General features: G+C 37.6%; 3 protein-coding genes across 5 annotated transcripts; all 3 read right to left on the minus strand.

Annotated features, from left to right (window-relative positions):
* Nucleotides 1-12: 12 nt before the first annotated feature.
* si:ch211-255g12.8 (protein NLRC3) lies at nt 13-7,018 on the minus strand. Its single transcript, XM_043247086.1, is given in 10 exon segments — nt 13-2,209; nt 2,851-2,882; nt 3,157-3,330; nt 3,573-3,746; nt 4,243-4,723; nt 4,726-6,095; nt 6,268-6,378; nt 6,485-6,612; nt 6,705-6,800; nt 6,891-7,018. Coding segments are annotated over 8 exon segments (2,985 nt in total). The 5' UTR covers nt 6,607-6,612; nt 6,705-6,800; nt 6,891-7,018; the 3' UTR covers nt 13-1,688.
* Nucleotides 7,019-7,742: 724 nt separating this feature from the next.
* asb6 (ankyrin repeat and SOCS box containing 6) lies at nt 7,743-11,167 on the minus strand. Of its 3 annotated transcripts, none has more exons than XM_043247094.1 (6): nt 11,124-11,167; nt 10,187-10,562; nt 9,999-10,105; nt 9,567-9,675; nt 9,396-9,482; nt 7,743-8,953 (listed from the first exon to the last, which is right to left on the minus strand). In XM_043247094.1, exons 1-6 carry the CDS (start codon nt 11,154-11,156, stop codon nt 8,223-8,225), a joined length of 1,443 nt encoding a protein of 480 aa, XP_043103029.1. In that variant the 5' UTR covers nt 11,157-11,167; the 3' UTR covers nt 7,743-8,222. The 3 variants fall into 3 exon arrangements, with proteins under 3 accessions (XP_043103029.1, XP_043103030.1, XP_043103031.1); XM_043247095.1 differs by having other exon boundaries at nt 11,000-11,128; XM_043247096.1 differs by having other exon boundaries at nt 11,015-11,127.
* A 354-nt stretch (nt 11,168-11,521) lies between these two features.
* wdr13 (WD repeat domain 13) lies at nt 11,522-18,457 on the minus strand. Its single transcript, XM_043247092.1, has 10 exons — nt 18,379-18,457; nt 17,411-17,490; nt 17,061-17,292; nt 16,658-16,767; nt 16,318-16,448; nt 15,499-15,806; nt 13,942-14,122; nt 13,725-13,866; nt 13,528-13,646; nt 11,522-12,158 (listed from the first exon to the last, which is right to left on the minus strand). The coding sequence occupies exons 2-10, from the start codon at nt 17,449-17,451 to the stop codon at nt 11,974-11,976; spliced, it is 1,449 nt and encodes a 482-aa protein (XP_043103027.1). The 5' UTR covers nt 17,452-17,490; nt 18,379-18,457; the 3' UTR covers nt 11,522-11,973.
* Between the last annotated feature and the right edge of the window lie 3,223 nt (nt 18,458-21,680).

The following is a 21,680-nucleotide window of genomic DNA, read 5'->3' on the forward strand; positions in this document are numbered from 1 at the left end:
CTGAAGACAAAGTGCTGTTTGAAAATGAGTTTATTGAACCTATGTAATGTCTAGGCTCAGTCTGACCAGAAGCAATTTCAATAAGTGTTATTACATGAAGTTAAAAACAATGTTAATGCTTTTTAACAGCCTTTAATCCCCAAACAGAGAAAATGTCGATCTATTACTGTGCACAAATTAACGAAGCCAAACAATTCTTTTAAGATTCTAGTAAATCTAAAAATACGGTGAATGAGGAGCAAGCTTGATAAAATATTTTAAATTATGTTTTTGTTCATTCAAATTTAACGCATTTTAGCAACAAGATCTGAAATCATTAACTTATAATTAACTTATGTTTCTTGTGCTCAAATGTTATATTTCAGGATAATCCAGCAAATGTGCAAGTCTTAATCGTGCATCTCAGGACACTGACAGTTTCTATGGCAACAGGAGTTCTAGGCTAGTTAGTGGCTGTAACCGAATTCACATGTAACAAAAGAAGTATGCCTGCATTCACACAAGAGTAGGCAAAATATACCAAGGTCACCTGAAGCGTGCATACAGTGGATGATTTATTATCCCATGAGGCCATGGGAGAAGATTTATGATTGACATTGATGCCACACAACTCCTGATAGGTAATGTAACAACGACAGCAATGTGAATACAGCACAAAAAGATTACATTGTTACTACAGTCCTATATAGAACATACGCTTTTTGTTGTTGTGAGCACCTATTCAATGCATGATTTCCTCTTTTATTTTAGACGGGATATATTCCACTAAATTGTAAGTGATACCCTCATTTATATATGTAACCATGGACTACAAATCAAGTCATAAGGGTCTGTTTTTTAAGTATCTCATGCTAATTCCCTGAATTCCTTGAATACAATATAATCCAATAGTTCCTTGAAATATGGTGCCATCAAGATGCAACTATCACTACGAAAATCACTTAATAAAAGTATGAATAAATTATGTAATAATAAATCATATGAATAACTAATGATTATAACATGATTATGTAAATAAATAATTATAAATTAATAAAAAAAACACAACACAAACAATTTGCATGTGAGGATTGAAGGATCCTTCAATATAAAAATAAACTTTTGAATTTGATTAAGGAAAGTAGGAATGTCGTTACAATAACAGAATTTATCACTAAATATTTCTAGTATTTGTTGTATGTGTGTGTGTATACACACACACACACAAATATATTTTGCCTATATATATATATATATATATATATATACATACATAAGCAAATGAGTGAACAAGACCCTAGCTTTTTAACTATTCAGGTACTATGAATAATTTCTAATCTAAATCCTTTGATTTTGTATATCTACACACAAACTGTTTGCTCTGTATAAATGCAACACGCATAAAAAAAATAAGTTTTTTTACTATGGAAGTGAAAGAAAGACCTCGCTCCTGTCCATCGGGCAGTCCTTGTCATTGAGCCTTGTATATTCATCATAAATGACACGCTACATCCTAAGAAAGTCCAATTATTATATTCATCATACTGTTCCAGACCTCCAAACTTCAGACAGTGTCCTACAAAACATTACTGAAGCTAGGTGTGGTTGAAATCCGACGCTACATGCTGCTGTCAAACTAGTCAAACTAGTAATTACTTAGATAAAAACAGCTGCATGCGGTGTTTGTGTGGTTAATAACAGGAGACTGTTTACCCTGACAGAAGCACCGATCCATAAACTGCAAACCCAGCGTAGAGCGGTTCAGTGAACGAGGTGTTGAATGTGTGTATGTGTGTGAGCGTGTGTGTGTTGGAGACACTGTAGAAGGAGAGAGTGCCGGCCAGTCTGTCCAGATACACTGCTACTCTGGTTGACGGGTTTGATTGGACATGTATATCTATGTTACTGTTATCGTGCCAGGCACTATATCTATCAGAAGTACAGAAAAGACTCCACGATATATCATTCCACCCAAATCTACAGTCACTCCCACCTTTCTTTCTTATTCCTTTATAGGTCACTGCAATGTAAGCCCCTCGACTCCATTCAACCTCCCAGTAACAGCGTTCAGGCAGAGCTTCTCTACACAGAACCTGCTCTTGCTCCTCAAATCTGTCTGGATGATCAGGATATGGCTGGTCACCTTCCATTCGCGTTGCTCTTTTGTATCCATCAGACAGAAGGAGACGGGTGTTTGCCGTGTTTGGATCCAGAGTGAGATCACAGTCATCTGAGCACAAGTAGAGAGATTAGATCATCAGATACACCTCATTCATCATATTAATCATCAGTAGGACATAGCTATTTTATTTAGGATTTCTATTCACTTCAATAAATGTCAAAGGTCATAATTTGCTGCTGGTTTTTTTGTACTTTTCTCTGAGGTACACTTATAATGTTATTAAGCGCATCAAAAAAACAACATAATTAATAAGTTTCTGTCCTGTTTTTGGCCGTCCTCATCAGAACACTCTTGTGTCTTGTGTAATCAGAACTTGTGTATGTTTGAAAGTCTACGTCCTTCAAAAATGGACTCTGCTGTGATTTGTTAAAACTGCACAAATACTTGTGTCAAACTGTTTAACAAGCAGACAAAGCTGACTTCAATATAATCCGTTGTTGGGCTAAAAAGAAAGTTTTGAGTTCTGAAACTTACAGGATAGCATGTTTTTATAGTACATTGATAACCGTACATATGTCAGAAGATCAAGAGAATTTTGGTTTCTTCTTGACCCCTTAAACAATTAATTATGCTATTGAACATTTATAATATTACTGTAGCTGAACATACTGCTGCTGTGAACAACAAAATGTGTATCTCAAGGTATAATGAGCAGTATTTTTGTGAATATATTACAGATGAGCACCTACATTTTCTTCTGAAATCTCCACAACTGCCACAACTAAAAAGTAAGAGAAATTTATGAACAGGCAGAGCAACCTGTACTTTTCACACCCTCTTTAAGTACATTTAAAACATATTAGCAGATATTAGGTCATTAAGGTCAAAGAAGATAGTTAATAAACAATAAACAAAGCTGTAGATTGTTACAAATGTCAACAGGAACATTTATGAGGGCAAAACAGCAATGCTATTTTCAAAGCTAAATTTGCTTGGGAGTCCAGATTTAAAAGCCTTGTTAAAATACAGTAACTGTCTCGTGAAATCCAGCATACTTGAGTTTCTCCAGTTTGCAGTCTGGATTTTCTAACAAAGCAGAAAGCATCTGGACTCCTGCTTCTCCTGGGTGATTGTAGCTCAGATCCAGCTCTCTCAGGTGTGAAGGGTTTGAACTGAGAGCTGAAGCCAGATAACAACAGCCTTCCTCTGTCACCATACAGCCAGATAACCTGTGAAGAGAACAATTAAAAGTGAGTTTTGTGATCTCTAGCTGCTTGAGAATTACACGCTTTTATTATGGAGATAAAATAATGATATATCTTTACAGTACAAAGCCTACTGCTAATTTATTCTAGCTGGAATCAGAACTCAAACTGAAAAAAATAAATTAATGTAAGATTTGTGTAAGATATTTTATTGCTGTTATGTCACTTGTACGTTTCAAATGCTTTTGTACAAATTTCTGTTTAACCTCAGTATCTCCAGCCGACAGTTTGGACTCTTCAGTCCGGCGCAGAGAAGCTTCACACCTGTGTCCTGCAGGTCATTGTCACTCAAGTCCAGCTCTTTCAGGACTGAATCTGATGATTGTAGAACTGATATCACAGTTTCATAGCACTGATCTGTGAGATTACAGCCGTTAAGACTGGAAGACAATAAAGCACTGTGTCAGTTGATTTTAAACTAATCACTGATTAAATTAATTTGCTTCTTGATCCTCAAGTTACATCCCATCTTTGTTTTTAGCTGGTTTTCTTAGTTTGTCCTCTTCCTTGGCCTACCAACTAAAGCTCCGACTAGAACTCTGCAGCCTGGGTCTTTATACCAATAAATACTCCCTGTTACTCCTATTTTGTGCAGAATAATGGGTACCTGTTTTTATTTTGTACTGAATACAAAGACCTTCAATACTCATCACTTTCCAAGCACTTTTATATTTTGTTACGCTTCTGTGTTTATCCATGCTTGTGGTTAAGCCTCTTGTAATGTTTTTTTTCATACTACTGTAAAGGGATATTAGGTTTGCTGAAAGATGCTCTATAAAATAACCTCCTTTTTATTTAGAAATGTTATCACTGCTGTTGCTTACCTGAGTTCACATGAAACAAACAAACTGTATTTTTACTCATTACTACACTCACAGTGCTTTTCTGCAGTTCATCACAGCTGGTACCAGTCTTCTTCTGCCTTCATCTGATGTGTTGTATTTCTTGAGGTCCAGCTCCTCTAGAACTTCGTCTGATATCTGGAGCATGTAGGCGATCGCTGAGCAGTGAGACGGAGAAAGTTTATTCTGTGAGTCTTTGTCTGATTTCATGAACTCCAGAATCTCTTGAACCAGAGTCTGATCCTTCATCTCCAGCAAACAGAGGAGAAGATTGATGGATCTATCAGCCGAGAGACCCTGTTCCTGTTTGATTTTGTCTTTAATGTAAGCTGTAGTTGTCCTGATGCTCTCAGAGCTCTTCTCGGTGTGTGTCAGCAGACCCTTTAAGAGTCTCTGGTTGGACTCCAGTGAGATGCCCAGCAAGAAGCGCAGGAAAAGATCCAGGTGTCCATTGTCACTCTGTAGAGCTGTATCAATAACTCCTTTATGAAAATTAGGAACCAAGTCAAAAAAAAGAGAAACTCTGAATTATTTTTTACAAAGCAATAAAAGACATAAAATGCAGCCAGAAACTCTTGAAAGCTCAGATGTATGAAGCAGTAGATTTTTCTCTGATGAATCACAGATTCCTCCTTAAAGATCTCAGTGCATATCCCAGAATACACTGTGATGTCAGTGACGTCTATGCCGCTCTCAATCAGGTCCTCCTCATAGAACATCACATTGCCCTTCATCAGCTGTTTGAAAGCCAGTTCAGCAAGTTTCACAATCACTTCTCTGTTAGACTGAAGGAGTTTCTCTGGATCTCTCTGATCTGTCCCATCATACTTCTGTTTTTTTATATTTGTTTGGATAAGCAGGAACTGTATGTACATCTCAGTCAGAGTTTGAGGGATGTCTGAACCAAGATCCTCTTTCAGGAGGTCCTGAAGCACAGTGGATGAGATCCAGCAGAAGACAGGGATGTGACACATGATGTGGAGGTTTCTTGATCTTTTAATGTGTGAGATGATTCTGCTGGCTTGATGCTCATCACCGATTCTCTTCCTGAAATATTCCTCTTTCTGAGGATCACTGAAGCCCTGAATTTCTGTCAGACGGTTGATGTATTTGGAGGGGATCAGACCGGCTGCTGCTGGTCTGGAGGTGATCCAGACGAGAGCACTGGGAAGCAGATCTCCTCTGATGAGGCTTGACATCAACACACCCACTGATGAAGACTCATTCACATCACAAACGCTCTCAATTTCTGAAAACATCAGTGTAATTCTGCTTTCATCCAGGCCATCAAAGATGAACACAACTTTACACTCCTCAAGAATCTCTGAGTCCAGATCCCGAAGTTCAGGATGGAAAACAAGTAGAAGTTTGTAAAAACTGTATTGGTGATCTTTAATCAAGTTCAGCTCTCGAAGTGAAAGCACAAACATGAAATCTACATCCTGATTTGCTTTTCCCTCGGCCCAGTCCAGAACGAACTTCTGCACAGAGACAGATTTTCCAATTCCAGCGATTCCTTTAGTAAGAACGGTCTTGATTACATCTCCTCTCTGCTTCTTATGTCCTGGTAGTGGTTCAAAGATGTCATTGCAGTTGATTGGAGTCTCTTGAAACATCTTGTAATTTTTCTCCTTCTCTAAGATCTCATGCTCTTTATTCACCTTTTCACTCTCTCCTTCTATGATGAAGAGCTGTGTGTAAATGCTGTTCAAGAAGGTTTTATTCTCTTGTAACTGAATTCCCTCAAACAAGCTTTCATATTTGCTCTTCATGTTTGTTTTGTATTTCTCTTTATGCACAGCAACAACTGAAATCATGTAGCGGGGAACAGAATCATCGAAACGATCCACATTTGATCCACATTTGGACCGAGCACGTGTCTCCACACTAAAGACAGAGAATTTCTTGATTTTAAAACAAGAACATGGGTGAAATTTCACTGCAATTCAACAGAATTCAGTTTATAGAAAAGTAATTAACGTTATTAAAACTGCACAAGTATAGTAAGGTTATCACAATTGACATTTACTGTAAATAATAAAATAGTGTCTAGTCTTACCTGGGGTCAAAAGCCGCTGGTCTATCTCTGAATTCAGGAGGTTGATACATGGAGTCAGTGCTCTTCAGAGACAAGCAGCTGGGTTCTGAAGATGCTGCTGTAATCTGCTTCCTAAAAAACGTATTAAAAAATCAGCAAATTAAATATAAACGTGTTCACTTTGTGTTCTCTCAGCATGCGCAATGCGCTAGTTTACAGAAGCAGTTCCTTGTTCTACCTGGGGTCAAAGGGCACCGAATCTTCACTGAATTCAGGAGGTTGATACATGGAGTCCATGCTCTTCACAGACACGCAGCTGGGTTCTGGAGACGATGTTCTCCGTCTCTTCTTTTCCTCCATAGCTATCTAAAGATTACAATGTGTCAGAAACTAAGCCAAACATAAATGGGTGCACATTTAGTCTAATTTAAGGTTGTTGTTTTTTTTTCACAAATTACCTTTAATATCGCACGAAAGCAAGCTGTATCTGAAAATGCCACATCAAGTATATCCAGACATCAGCACCCTCCAGCCAAAACTTAACACTTAACATACTGAAACGTAAAAATTAAAACAAAAAGTTAAAGCGATAAGTGATATTGTTAAATCATTCACCGACGCGGTTAACGTGAACACAAACTTACTGTGAAATCCTGTCGCGTGATTTTTCCCTTTTCACTCTTGATCCTGTCCTGTACATGTCGATGAAAAATCTTCCTGTTTTTTTAGTCCATCACTTTCGGTTTGTTGAATCGAGATTATATTAAGTGGGCGGGGCGAAATCGGAAGGTGGAAATTTATATTATATTATTATTATTAAGAATTATTAATATTGTTTATTTTTACACACAACACTACATCCTTGCATTACACTATTAGGAACAGGGACGTGAATAAATAAAAACATTAAGAACGTCTATAATAGTGAAAAAATAATTTTCTTCACTTTGTGTAAAAACTAACTAGACATGAGCGTGACATGGTTTCTGTGCTTTGTGGTCATTAAATTAAATGTCAAGCATAACCTATATGTTTTATCAGCACATGCTGCATTTAAAACCTGCATCACATTTTTCTGTTTGTGACAACAGCTGTTTCACAAAGTTTTAAAGATCGTAAAGCAAATGCAGTATTTTATTCCGTAAACTAAATTGCTCTCTTGGCCTTATGAAGATGTTTATATTAAATATTAATTTTCAACTGTGTATGTGCAGCTGCACAGGTCTTAGAAATCCCCGCAAACCTTACAAACTGCTCAGAATGAACATGAATAGAACTAACGCAAATAAACGTCTCCCTCTAGCGGTGGGCAGAGGCATTGCGAAATGATCACGTGACTTCTTTAACCCTATAGCCAACTAACCAACCTCTTTTTTAACTTCTTCTTTCTACATTTCATCTTTTTTTATGTCGTTCTGAGCCATGTCCTCCAGAATATGATCACCGGACCTACTCAGCACATCTCCAGTGACGGATATTTTAATATATTCACACCGTACAGTGCAAGACATTTCTTTATTACTACAACTACAAGGACGGTCTTGTTAAGGCACATTCAGAACATCACAAGTGAAAATAAAGAAAATGCAGACAGATCTGATTCCAAATCAGCTTAAATAGAAACACGCATAACAAAAAAATGCACATACGGCAGTGAAGCTGTACATATTAAAGATTTAACTGTAAACAATTATCAGTTTTCATATTGAAAAATATATACAGATAGACTACAAAATCAAGTAATATGTAATAAAGTGAAGTCACTGTTATTTTGACACAGAAAACACCTCGTCACATCACTTGCATGATATTTATAACACTTATATTGATTTGTATTACTTTCTCGTTCTCAGATCACTAGAGAAATGATCTTTCTTCAGGTCGATCAAATGAGGCAGGCACAGAGTCACTTTTATCTGAGTTTTAATAAATGCAGTGATCGTTAAAGGCTCCATGTTTACAAGCACGCGCGTCTCTCAGCGCGGAGAACGTCGAGGTTTGAATCTGTCCCAGCCGGCTCGGTCCCTCCAGCTGTTTTCTGGGAGCAGCGAGTCCTTCAATCTGTCTGGCAGCGGCAGGGCTTTCACCTTCTCCTCAAAGGGCCAGGGACGCAGACAGCGGCGGATGAGCCTCCTGCAAAGGCACCTCAGCGGAAGCGGACGCCTTTCTTGTTCCTCCAGTCTGCTGTAGAGCTCCAGCAGGGGCTCATGGGTAGACACCTGGTCCAGCGCGGGCAGCTGCGAGCGGGAGAAGAGAGGAGGAACGACTGGGGAGCAGATCCTGGCCAGATCCAGCAGCACTTCAGCTTTAGCTAAAACATCAGCCGCCTCGGCAGCGTCTAAAGCTTCCCGGAGAGCTTCAGCGAGACGCGTGAAGATCAGCTGCTGACCCGTCCAGTAGGAGGCGCTGCGGTGAGAGCAGACGAAGGAGGCGCCGTGCCGGAGGAGAAGGACGGTCAGGGGAAACAGCAGGTCGAAGTTCTCCAGGCTGGTTTGGGTTAGTGAATGCTCCCACACTTCCCCGTCGGTAGCGTTCAGGCAGCAGCTGGGATCTGCGCCGTGGCTGATCAGAAGATGTGACACCCGGGTACAGAAGTGCCCTATCTCCTTGGCATCCTCCGCGCTGCTGTCCAGAGCCTCCTTCACCAGGAACGTGAGCGAGGACATGGGCGTCTCGCCGTCATGTGTGGTGGCGTTCACATCTGCACCTGCACAGGATAATAAAAACACATTTACGGCATTAACAACAATAAGCAATCATTTTTTAAAATGCCTTTACAGAAACAGAAAAAAGTAAAAAAATGTATTTAAAAAAACTAAATAAAATATATACAGATATTCATTTCATAAAATGTATTTTACACAGACAGTAATTATTTTATTTTTCAAATTTTTAATATATATACACAGACAGTAATTCTTTTATTTTATATATATATATATATATATATATATATATATATATATATATATATATATATATATATATATATATATATATAATATACACACAATTTATTGAGACATTCACACACAATATAATAAAGGGGGAAATTTGGACAATCTTATGAAAAAATTCAAATTTAATTTAAATAAAATAAAATATATGTGTGTGTGTGTGTGTGTGTGTGTGTGTGTGTACTTACGCACCTCTTTCTAGAAGCAGCTGTATATTGTCCACATTATTAACCGTGAGTCCATCACTGCTGGCCAGAGCATGAAGAAGCGCGGTTTTTCCTGTGAAATAGCAAGCACGCGTAACATAATAAGAACTCATTCCATCATAACACGTTATTTCGTTATCCAATTTAGCTGAATTACCATTCTTATCTTTTGAATTCACATCAGCACCCAAATCCAGAAGCACACGCAGACAGGGCAGCTTATCCACCTCCTCGCTGGCCAGATCAAGAGGGCTGCTTTCGTGAATCTATTGCACAAAAAAGCAAATACTAATGCATATATATATATATATATATATATATATATATATATATATATATATATATATATATATATATATATATATATATATATATATATATATATATATATATATATATGTGTGTGTGTGTGTGTGTATATATATATATATATATATATATATATATATATATATATATATATATATATATATATATAAAAATATAAAACGGATGCAAAATGCATGTCTGCATTCAAAATAAAACAATTAATAAAAACCTATAAATTATAAAACATAATTGCAATTAAAATAACTACACAAATTCTCACCCTGTCCCTCTTTTCGATTTCAGCTCCGTGAGATATCAGCATCCGCACCATGTCTGGCTTGTTCCTCAACACCGCGATGTGTAAAGGGTTGTAGTACGACACGGGATCTGGATGCAAACGAAAAAGGCTCCGATTACTTTTTCGTGATCGTAACGAGGCGTACCGGAAACACGCAATCACCCACAAACCTTCAAAGTTGAGATCGGCGCCGTACCGCAGGAGCACCTGTCCCGCGCCGACCAACCCGAGATCGGCCACCCGGAAAAGAGAGTAGCTGATTCCCTCCGTGAAGACGGGAGACTGAGACTCTCTGTCCAGCAGCTCCGCCAGAGCCCCGGAGACGCTTTCCTCGTCCTCCTCCCCGTCGAAGGCGGGACGCTCGAAACGCAGTTCGCTCAATTCGGTCACGACCGCGGCCTGGTTTGCGGAGCCGCGCCGGTTTTCTCCTTCTATCCCCAGGACGCACATCACGGCATCCACCAGCGGCTGGTACTCGTACACGATCCTCCTGAAGCCGTGCAGGAAAGGCATAGTCTGCTCCCTTTGCGACACGATCTGTTCACGCTGTAAAACGCATGGAAACCATACACAAATCATGCATCACATAACATAATAATGCATCACATAACATAATATCAGATACAACACATATAAGTGTGATTGTGATAATGAATCAATTTGAGCCATTATTTTACAGCAAATAAGCTACATAGTAATGTGTAATTATACACACACATATATATATATATATATATATATATATATATATATATATATATATATATATATATATACACGACTATAAGAAAATAATGCACATTCATGCAACAGTTTATCAGATGGACCACGCCTCTGCAAGAGCGGTACATTTACATGAAGGAAAATATACATAAACACAATATAAGATATGTATTTTTTTTTGTTTAACGCTTGATTTAGCAGAAAATAAACATTTGAACAGATTTATTAATTTTTTTTCGTTGTTTTGGATCTTTACTCGCCTGCTAGCTGCCTACCGCTTTCTATGAGATCCACGAGCGTTCAATGCCCCCGGAAATCATTTTAACATAAACCCGTTTAATAATTCGCGTTTTATTCTTATGTTTTGTTATTCCTTTAGCTTACCCACTGTAGAACCGGAAGTAGTTCCTCCCACATGATACAGTGAAAGTAACCGTCGCGAGGTGTTTTTGTCCTTTTCAAAATAAAAGCGCACGCGGAAACCCGGGCTTGTAAATAATTAACGATCGTTAATTTCAAATTAAAAGCCTCTACATAGAAAAATTAACAGTGAAATTTATTCGTTCATGGTAATCGAGCCTCAAGTCACCAAAAATCCTATTTACAATAAAAAATACTTGGTATATTGAAATGAAACTGTATTAACACAGTGTAACGTTTAATAATATTATTCACTTGGGAGACCCAGTCTATTCAAATTTGAAATATAGCCGTTTTCATTAAACATGTGCTTCAAATTTTAAAAATGAAAAATGACAACAAAATATCAAGCAAAACAAGTGTAGCTTAATTCAGCTAGTGTGATTAAATTTATTGAGTTCAACAAGGCATAAATACAGTAGTGTTATTGTGCAAGCGAACGCAACTTCAGTGACACGCAGACTCAACATTCTCATTCTCACACTCTTTCACTAAGACACACAATGCACAAAGGTGAATAAAGTATTATATTAACATCTCCTCTCTTTAAGTTGCACATTTATGACCACAAAGCACTAATAATTTCTTCACAAACAAGCGCCACGTCCCACGAAACCAACAAAAACAGAAACATCAGCCCTAAATCAAAGATAAGACACAAATTTCATTCATGGTCAACATGATTTGGTTCAGACTCACTCAAAACACAACAGTCATCTTGACATTTACAGTAGGAGTTTCATTGCACGTGATTCGAGCCAGCCTGCATGGAAGATGCTGTTGCCAAGGTAGCGAAAGCTTGGAGTTGCCGTGGTTACTTCTGCTCTCGTCTCCAGATGATCACCATTCCTGTGGCATCAGAGGAGGCCAGCAGGCTTTCGTCGCAATTGAAGCTCACATCCAGGACAGGCCCGCTGTGGCCCTGCAGCTTGTTAACGATGGCCTTAGTGTTGCGTTCAACATCGAAAAAGTAGACACACGCATCCTCACTGCCAGTGACTACAAGAAGGAGAGAACAGGATTCACTTACTTTGACTTTGTTCCAAAACATAGTGAGCTGCCTACATAGGCAAGGAACCGCATAAGATGATTGTGACATGCCACACAAACAGGAAATTGATTAATTGAATTTTGTCATTACCATAATGCTAACCTAAAAACAAATGATTAAACGATAAAAACAAGATTTATTAATTAATTAGATTACAAGTGACAGTAAAGGCATTTACAATGTTATAAAAGATTTCTATTTTGAAGAATTGTTATTTTAACTGAATATTTAAATAATTAAGTAAATGAAATATGTACTGCCATTAACAACAATTTTTATTTCAAATAATCTATCGACTAATTTATTAATCAACTAATCTAAGTGACCCCCCGTGCCCAAAACAAAAATTTTACTTAAGAATATTTTATTAAATTATATTTAATATTTTATTATATTATTATAGTGTAAGAATGACAACATATCCACATGTTCTATTCTACTAATAATCAAAATTACAATCAAAAAGCATTTCTAAAAAGGAGTATTTACTACAATTATTATTTACCTAGAATTTATTTAAGAGGAAATCAAAATGTGCATTATTTCTGAAAAAAGAAAAGTGTACATTTACATAATTCTAATCATTCTTTCTCTGGTAATAAAAATAGATGTAAGTCCACCCTAGTCTTTAAAATGACTTCAAATATATATAATTTAATATTTGGCCGTTTTTTAAGACGGACAGAATATGTGGTAAACTCGGAGTAAGGGTTTGAGCCGTTGTTTTGAAACCGCAATGTATTCTCCCGCGCTTGCTTAGATTTATAAATGATTTACCTTACAAATCAAATGAAATGATGCATACTGCCTTCCCAGATGAACGGTATGTTGTTCAACGTATAGTGTTGACCTGCTGTGAACCGAGCCGCTGCGTGACGCACGTGCATAACATAGACTGATGTAAATAATTAAAGCCTGTATTACTGTACTAGAACTGCACTGCATATAATTATTTCATTAAGTTGTAGCATTTGTGAACTCACAATTATGCTCAAGTAAATGGGTTTCAATGGGCTTAATATATCATGCAGCCTTGGAAAACAATCTAATGTGTTTTATGGATTCTCCCCCATGAAATGCGCCGCTTTCGGAAATTCCGGTATAAAAAGTCGAATAAAACTGACGAATCGCGACAGCCCTATAGAACACCCTTATTTTAAATTGTAATAATAGTTCACAATATTAGTTTTACTGATCAAACTTATGAGCATAAGCGACTTTTAAAAATCATGCCAACCCGAAACTGTTGAACAGTAGTGAATATATAACACACAAAAGAGAAAGAAAAGGCTCGTAATGTGATGATTACTGTCTTACCAACACAGGCTCCCTGTCTGAAGGACATGAGAGGACAGAAGATGCTGTGCAGAGGTTGGGATCCGTGTTGAATGGGGAAACTCCTCTTCAGCTGTAGAGTCCCTTCATTATCTACGACCCTGTCGACAGCAGTTCCACACCGATCAGTGATCAGCTCAGTCGAGAGAAAGTTACAGTCTCTGTAAGTGCGTTCTAACCTGTAGAGCAGTAGTTTGTTGACACAGGCGTTGACGAGCAGAGACGGATCCCGTGCCTCTCGACTGATCCACGAGCGGGCTGAGATGCTGGAGATAGGGCTGCCCTCATTCACCACCAGTCTCTTAGCTTTGGTCAGTTTTCCTGCGCAAAAACAACCACGGTATAAACACCGACACCAGATTTTCCACTCATGCTTTACGCAAGAAGACATTTTACCCGTGGCCATGTCAAAAAGGAAGGAGAAAATGCTTCCCCTGTCATCACCAGCCCACAGGATTCTCCCAGGAGCATCAAACGAGAGAGAAAGCACTCGGCCGGTGAGTTTACTGGAGCCTCCTTTCACTTTCTTCCCAGTGGAGATGTTCACCACCTGCAGGTGGTGTTTACTGTTGCCAACCTGGGGACGGATCACAAAGGACACATTGGATGCACCATATCAACTGAAAATACTCATGCAGATGGGATTCATGATGGGATTTAAATACATAAAATAACTAGTAAATGAAACATCTGCAGCTCTCTTTTCGGTCTTCGGTTAAAGTTGCAATCAGTAAGTTTTCTATATGTTGCAGCACTGTATAAAAGCATTAGACTACAGATGCTACTGAGTGAGTGAATGGCGTTTTTGAAAAAATTTCCAGAAGTACAGTGAATTTATGCTGAGGTATTTATTAAAGCCTGACATAATTATTAAATAATTTGTCAAAATCTAAAAAAAAACCAAAAACTAAAATAAAGGGTCTTTATTTGCAGCTTTGTTTAAAACAGCAGGCTTGTGGTCCAAATCAATTAAAACAAGCAATTGTAATCTTTCATTTATTTTATTTATTTTTTGCAATTTTTATATGTTAAATGTTTATGGCCAGAAAGTAACGTGGCATTGTGATAATTATAATAGTACAACACACTATTTTATGGAAGTGAATTATTTTTATAAAACGCATATAAATATCAGTTGTCACTCTCTTAAAATCATTTTTGTTACATTTTGCTATAGTTTTTCTAAAAAAAATATAGCTAATCAAAAAAAAAAAAAAAAAAAAAACTAACAACGATCCTATTTATTTAGTTTTCACATTGCATGTTATGTATTAATCAAACTCATAGCACTGCCTGAGATTTAGTTGGAGCGTTCACATAAGACAAATTAGCTTTAAAAGAAATAAAAAAGAAAGTATATAAAGAGAAACTCAAACCATCAGGTGCATTTCTTGTTAAATGTCATTCAGACATATTTTAGAGGTCGCCCACCGTAGCGGTTGGTGGGTAAGAAAAAATTCCTATCGCTGCACACAAATGACTCTTTTTGGCTGGAGGTGCTTGTTAATTTCACACCATAATAGGATTACTGAAATGGCTGATGGTATTTGTTACAGCAGTCTGCAGTGTTTAATCAGCATAAACAATTCTATACAACCCAAGCCAGAAAAATTCTGTCAACTTGAATAATCCCGTGCCAACTTAATACTCGTCAAATAATAAAACTTGTGGTTTCTACAAAAATATTTAGTGGCTCAGCTATTTTCAGCATGTGACAATAATAAGAAATGTTTCTTGAGGAGCACATCAGAATGATGTCTGAAAGGTCATGTAACACTGAATACTGGAGTCAGGACGCTGAAAACACAGCTTTGATTCTAAAATGTGTTGAAATAGGGAACTATTCACAATTTCATAATATTACTACTTTTGCTGTATTTTGATAAAATTATAGCTTAAGAGACATGTAAGAATCTTACTGAGCTGAACACAATGCCTGCCATTCATACTCACCACAGTCAGGTTGTTGTTCATGGGCTGAAAAGTGCAGCACAGCAGCTCGCTGCCCTCTGGGTCGGCCACCTCTCGGATGCAGCGTCCATCCTCTGTGTTCCAGATGCGCAGAGTGCCGTCTTTTGAGGTGGACACAATGATGTCGTTGCTGAGCGACCAGGCGAAGTCAGTCACCGGACCGGCATGGCCCTTTAGTGTCACCTTTACAGTTGGTGGAGGCGGGGACAGCGTCATGATTGACAACGTCCCGTCCAGCGAGCAGCAGGCAAGGAGGTGTTTATCGTCATTGGCAAACTGTAATCGAGGAACTGAGGGGAGGAAACCGTAAAAAGGTTCAAATAAAAAAGAGAGCGGTAATGCAACGACACAGGAAAAGGTTCAAAAACGCGTCTTGGTCAAAATGCTCGATTCAAAAGCATTCATCTAAATATGGATATGTGTATAGCGGATATATACAAAGTATCATATCTGACAATTTATACAAAAACTATATTTAAAAAAAAGAAGAAATGGCAAACCAGCCTGCAGAATCAAGTCTATCTATTTTATGTACTTCGTCATTAAGTTAAAATATTTTTACATACCGCTTCATTTTCTAATTATTTATTTCTAATTGAGTAAGTATTATGCAGATAAATATGTGGCATGCAACAACTGTTATTTACTATTTATTAAGTTAAATAGGCTTTTTTTTTTAAATAGTATTGAGATTCACCATGCTCTCTAAATACCGACCATGAATAAATAAAAAAACTGGTATAGACTACAATAATTTTAGTTACTCATCACCCTTATCCGTGTCATTTCCAGTTCACTCACCAGCTGAGTCGACATGCTGGTCAAAGATGTGGTGCATGCCGGCAAAGGCGTAGTTCTCACTGAGGGTGGTGTCACCCGCCATGGCCCGACTGGCTTCTGCCACCGACGTGGGCACCAGGCTACCTGGAGGCCTAGCACATCACATAAAACCAGAGAATTATTATACACAGTCCACCAGGCTTCAGATATGCTTAATGAAATCCAACACTTGTTTCTTACTAATTTTGGGGTGCTAAAAATATGCTCTTGTTTTGTTTTTTTCGTTTACAAGTGTTATGCATTTGGTAGCCTGTTTGTGTTTGGCAAACATTTGTCAAATGCGAAAGTTAATGGGCTTCACCTTTCATCATAGACCGCCCTGTTCATCTGGGCTTGCAGCTGGTATGACCCGCGACTTACTGATCTCCTGTGGCCTCTGGCGCCCTGAGCCCTGGGATCCTCCTCGAAGTCCTTAATGAAAGACAGAAAAGGGGATAAAAAAGACCACGAAAAGAGAAAAGCGGGCAGCCATGAAGGATGATTTTAGAGTTACTACAGCAACATATAGCCCATCATGCTTGCAAAGTACATGCACTGCAGCTCTCACACAACACAATGACCTGGATCTGGATTGCTATTTATATCAAGGACTATATAGATGTTCTATCTTGCCCTCTGTCTGTGTTTTTGTGGGGCATAATTCAGCCCAGAACGCCTTATCCGCATTTCTCGAACCCTTTTCCCTGTTTCTGAATGCACCTAACCTCCATGCGATCCAGTGTAGTGCGGGAACTGCGCACACTGCTGGCTCTGAAGCTGCTCTGCTCTGACAGAGGCCCGTAACGCAGGGCGAGCAACTGACTGCGCAGACGCAGATACTGCCTGCGCAGCCCCGGCTCAAAGCCACACTTGGCATTCTCACGGAGCAGCTGGCTGCGCCGGCGGATGTACTGCGTGCGGAACTGGGGGAACGTAGGTGTGCGGTAAGCATTGTACCTGAGGGACAAAAGACAAAGAGAGGCAAAAAAATATGTTACACATTACTACTCTCAATCCATCAAAAATGTACATATTTATATAGGGAGTCCCGCTCCAAAGAAAATCGTGCACACACCTTGCGTCCACTGCCAGCACCTGCTGCCAAACAGCAGCCATGAGATCCACAGACACAAAGAGATGCAGGAAACACAAGGGCTGCAAGAGACACAAAGACACTTTTATAGACACTAAATAATATATATAAAAAACAACTAAAGATGTCAAAACTTTATTTTTACCATTCAACAATAAAGGCAATTAACAACATAATTTAAAGGTTTAGGATTTTTGTTAAGAACCCCAAAACAGGGACTCTAAATACAATACATATGTATTTATAAACAAGGCAGTTGCATATTGTGGAAAATACATTTATATAGCATATAAGGAAAAGATTAATTGTTAAATTATTATAAATAAAGTCAATTAAATAATCGTTTCCAAAATAATTTTTTTATATATATATATATATATATATATATATATATATATATATATATATATATATATATATTACATATGCATATTAACACATTTATGGGGGAAAATAAAATTATTTTCTTTGGAAGCAGAATGAATTTATTGCATTTATTGAATGTAAAGATTACAAAAAGGAAACGTACTGCATTAATACATTACATGCACGCATGAACAGTCCTAAAACATATTTTACATATAAAAAAAATTACATTTTATTAATCGTTTAATGTACAGTAATAGTAATCAATAGCAACCTACAAGCAGCACAATGCAACACGCCTAACTTTAAAAACAACATTTATAACACAAATATATAATAACAAAACTATTCATATTCATGCACAGCATAAACACACAGTTTATTTCAAAATCAATGTTTTGACGCATTAGCCACAGTTAGCAGAGATGCTAACAACAACAGCGGTTGCACACCGATTAACAAATCGCCTACAAGTCATGTCAGTCAGCCTGTGGCTACAGTACCTCTCTAACAACAATTTCTGAACGGGATAAGCTTACTGAAACGCAATGTCATGTATAATTTTGTATCTAAAAGACACCTACCGTGCGAGACTCTCACCGGTTCATTCTGTCTGAAGGGACTGGCGCGATCACGTGACCGGCCCGCCCTTCCAACAGCTGATCTGCATATCACTGACGTCACCGCGCAGCGCTTTTGATTTGTATGATGATGGAGATGGACGGGTCATGATGATGAAGATGGAGATGACATTTGGCCACGAAAACAACATTTATGTACATTAAAGAGCAGTGTTTTGTGTACTACAGGTTGATTGTATACCATCAAGCGTGAATTTCTACAGCGTTGAACTAAAGATCAATTAATATCGAATATCCACATTAACATGCAAACACATATGTGACTACTAATTTAGAGCATGAATCATTTTCTAACTAAAAAAATCATTTATTAAGTATTTTTTATAGTTTTAATATATTATTAACACATTTTATTTAGTTTTATTATTTTATTTTGTTTTGTGACATGTCTAAACATTTTGCTTTGTGCATATCAATACAAATATTGGTAACACTTTATTTTAAGGTGTCCTTGTTATACACGATACGTGCACTTACTAATATAATGACAATAAATTATGCATAAATGCATGCAAGTTACCTTAATTAATATTACTCGGTGCTTTGCACTGTGACAAGAGCACCTTAAAATAGTGTAACCCAATTATTTTTCACCTCTTGATTATATGTAAATAATGAATATATGTTGTCTTGGTAGAATTAACTTAATTAATCAGTAGTAATATATCAGAGTTTGTTAACCAGCGTCACATTTCAAACTAGAATATTGAAATTTCTAAATTAATACGTTTATCCGTGTTGACGAAAAGGCTGTGAGAGCGAACTATCGATCCGTGTTCAGCAAAATAAAAGGATTAACTGTACAAAAGCTACATACACATCCATGATTTCACCTGAGCTCAGCAGAGGCCCGCGTCTGGACAGAGCGGAGGCACAGCTGACGGGGCTCTTTGCTTGTTCCCGATGCTCTTTCCCGAAGGGGGCCCGGACGTGGAATCATTCAGTGGCCGGGGCCATAAATGAGGGCTGCGCCAGCGGGTGAGCACTGCTTATTCTAAAAGGACGCAAGGACTTTGAAGCGCAGCCAAAATGCCTGGAACAAAAGGTAGATATTGAAGCAAAACGTGACATATGCGGATTTTTGTTCATATGATTTTATATAATATGTGATGTGCAAAAGTAAAATGCATGCAAAAGTAATGTTCGAATGTTTCAATATTTAACAGGTAACAAGGCGGACAAGAAATCCACCACCAAGGTAAAAACGAGCCCACAGCAGACCCGCTTCACATATTAGAAAGTTACACATGCATAATTCATAAAGCCTTCATAATTTTCTCTCAAATGCATGGAAAAAGTGTTCTTACAGTAATATTAACAGAACGCTGATTTGACTGTGCTAAAACGTTTTATTAAACAACGCTAATTTTTCCGGAATAAGTTTTTTTTTCTCTTTAACAATAACAATTTTTACAGTAACATTTACAGAATGTTCATCTAAAGTTTTCTGGTCTTTAATAACATGCACAGAAATACATTGTCTGTTTCCGAAACATTTTTAACTGATATTACTTTCTTTTCAGAGAACATTCAAAAGTAACTTTCATATAATGTTTGAAAAATGATAAAAGGAACGTTCCAAAATAACGTTTTTTATAACTTAATGAGAACATTGGCAAAACATTCTTAAAACGTTTTGTTAGCTGCAATAACTTAGATCTGTAAATATTCTTCGGTACATTTGTTTAAAGTTGTTGTTGATCTATATTATGTTCACAAAAACATTATTTATACATCATTAATGAAACATTGTTTCCTTAAACGTTGTTGCTGCTTCTTACAGAATATATAAAGACCGTTAAAAAGATTCTTATAATGATTGCGCAGCGATAAATGGGTCATTCCCTCAAAGTTTTCTCTAACATTCGCTTAATGAAGAAATGAATGTTTTAAATCTATTATATAACTATCATTTTAAATATTCTGAGAATTTTCAAATTTTCTTACATTGAAAGGAGCATTAAGAAAACGCTATTAGAAAATACATTTGTGAGTTGGGATAACTGAGATGTTTAAATGCTTTCTTGTGAAAACAAACAACTATTTATTTCCCTGCAGCAACCTCAGAGTCCTAAGGAGCAGCCGAAGAAAGGTGATCAGAAAGGAGATGACGCCAAAAAGCAAGGAGGTAAATACTGACAAGAGCATAGAAGCATAGAAGTGAAAAAAATCGAACAAATAAAGATTTGTTTGATTGATTACAACAGAATAAAGTGTCAAACGGTGTGGGAGAAGCGCTATACGTTATCTTGACGCAAATGAGGGAAAAGACGGCTCTCGTGGACGGGGTGTTTTAAATTGCACTTGCTGTATGTTTCCGGTCAAGGTATCTGTCTCTGTGTCTTTCCCTCGCAGGACAGCCGAAGGGAGAGAAGCAATAACTTCCAGGCCTTCGTGAAGCTGGCTCTGGAGACTCTCCTGGGCTCTTGTCGACGCAAGCATGGGGGCCCGCGGGGTAGGCAAGGCTAAGGTTTACTCCACCCGGCGCTCAGCCAATCACCAGCTTTCATCTGACCATCGCTAGACAGAGTTTGGCCTGTAGCCGCAGTAGTCTGTCCCTTCTGTACCTCCTCACATGGGTCTCTTGTTTGAACAACACTGGTGATCTGCTCATTGGAAGTCGGGCCTATGCAGCGGCTCCAGAGACTCTGTGACCCCGCCCTCACCTGTTCATTTGACTCCGCCCATGTCATAGATCTCAACTGTGCTGTACATACATGAACTGATTTACAAATAAACATGATTTCATACACTTGCCATAATTTGACATTCTGACTCATTTTTACATCAATTTATTTATTTACTCACACAGTGCTATTCAAAAGTTTGTGGCCATTAAGATTGAATCATTTTATAAATGAATATTAACATTGCAAACTACATTAAAATTTAACATTATCATTCATAATTTGCAATAACTGTTTTCAATTTGCATGTATTTAAAATGTCATTTATTGCAGGTGATGACAAAGCTCTATTTTTAGCCTCATTATTCCAGTATTCAGTGTCATGTGATCCTCCAATTATTAAATACACTAATTTGTTGCTTAAAAGTGTTTAGAATTATTAATAGTAAAAATTGTGCTTGCTTTTTTGCGGCGACATTTTATGAACATTATAATTCTTTAAGGATTCTTTGATAAATATAAAGTGAAAAACAACAGCATTTATTTGAAGTAGAAATATTTCGCTACATACATTTCTTTAGTGTCACTTTTGCTCAATTTAGCACGCACTGTTGTGAA

This window comes from Puntigrus tetrazona, chromosome 8, assembly GCF_018831695.1.
Source record: "Puntigrus tetrazona isolate hp1 chromosome 8, ASM1883169v1, whole genome shotgun sequence".
Lineage (NCBI taxonomy): Eukaryota > Metazoa > Chordata > Actinopteri > Cypriniformes > Cyprinidae > Puntigrus > Puntigrus tetrazona.

Excerpts from the sequence above, each read along its gene's own strand:
- asb6 (XM_043247094.1), bottom strand. The coding sequence starts at position 11,156 with ATGTGGGAGGAACTACTTCCGGTTCTACAGTGG. Across the intron at positions 10,563-11,123 it reads TACTTCCGGTTCTACAGTGG|CGTGAACAGATCGTGTCGCA; the intron begins GTAAGCTAAAGG and ends TGCGTTTTACAG. Across the intron at positions 10,106-10,186 it reads CGCCGATCTCAACTTTGAAG|ATCCCGTGTCGTACTACAAC; the intron begins GTTTGTGGGTGA and ends GTTTGCATCCAG.
- wdr13 (XM_043247092.1), bottom strand. The coding sequence starts at position 17,451 with ATGGCTGCTGTTTGGCAGCAGGTGCTGGCAGTGGACGCAAG. Across the intron at positions 15,807-16,317 it reads CCAGCATGTCGACTCAGCTG|TTCCTCGATTACAGTTTGCC; the intron begins GTGAGTGAACTG and ends TCCTCCCCTCAG. Across the intron at positions 13,867-13,941 it reads CCTTTTTGACATGGCCACGG|GAAAACTGACCAAAGCTAAG; the intron begins GTAAAATGTCTT and ends GTTTTTGCGCAG.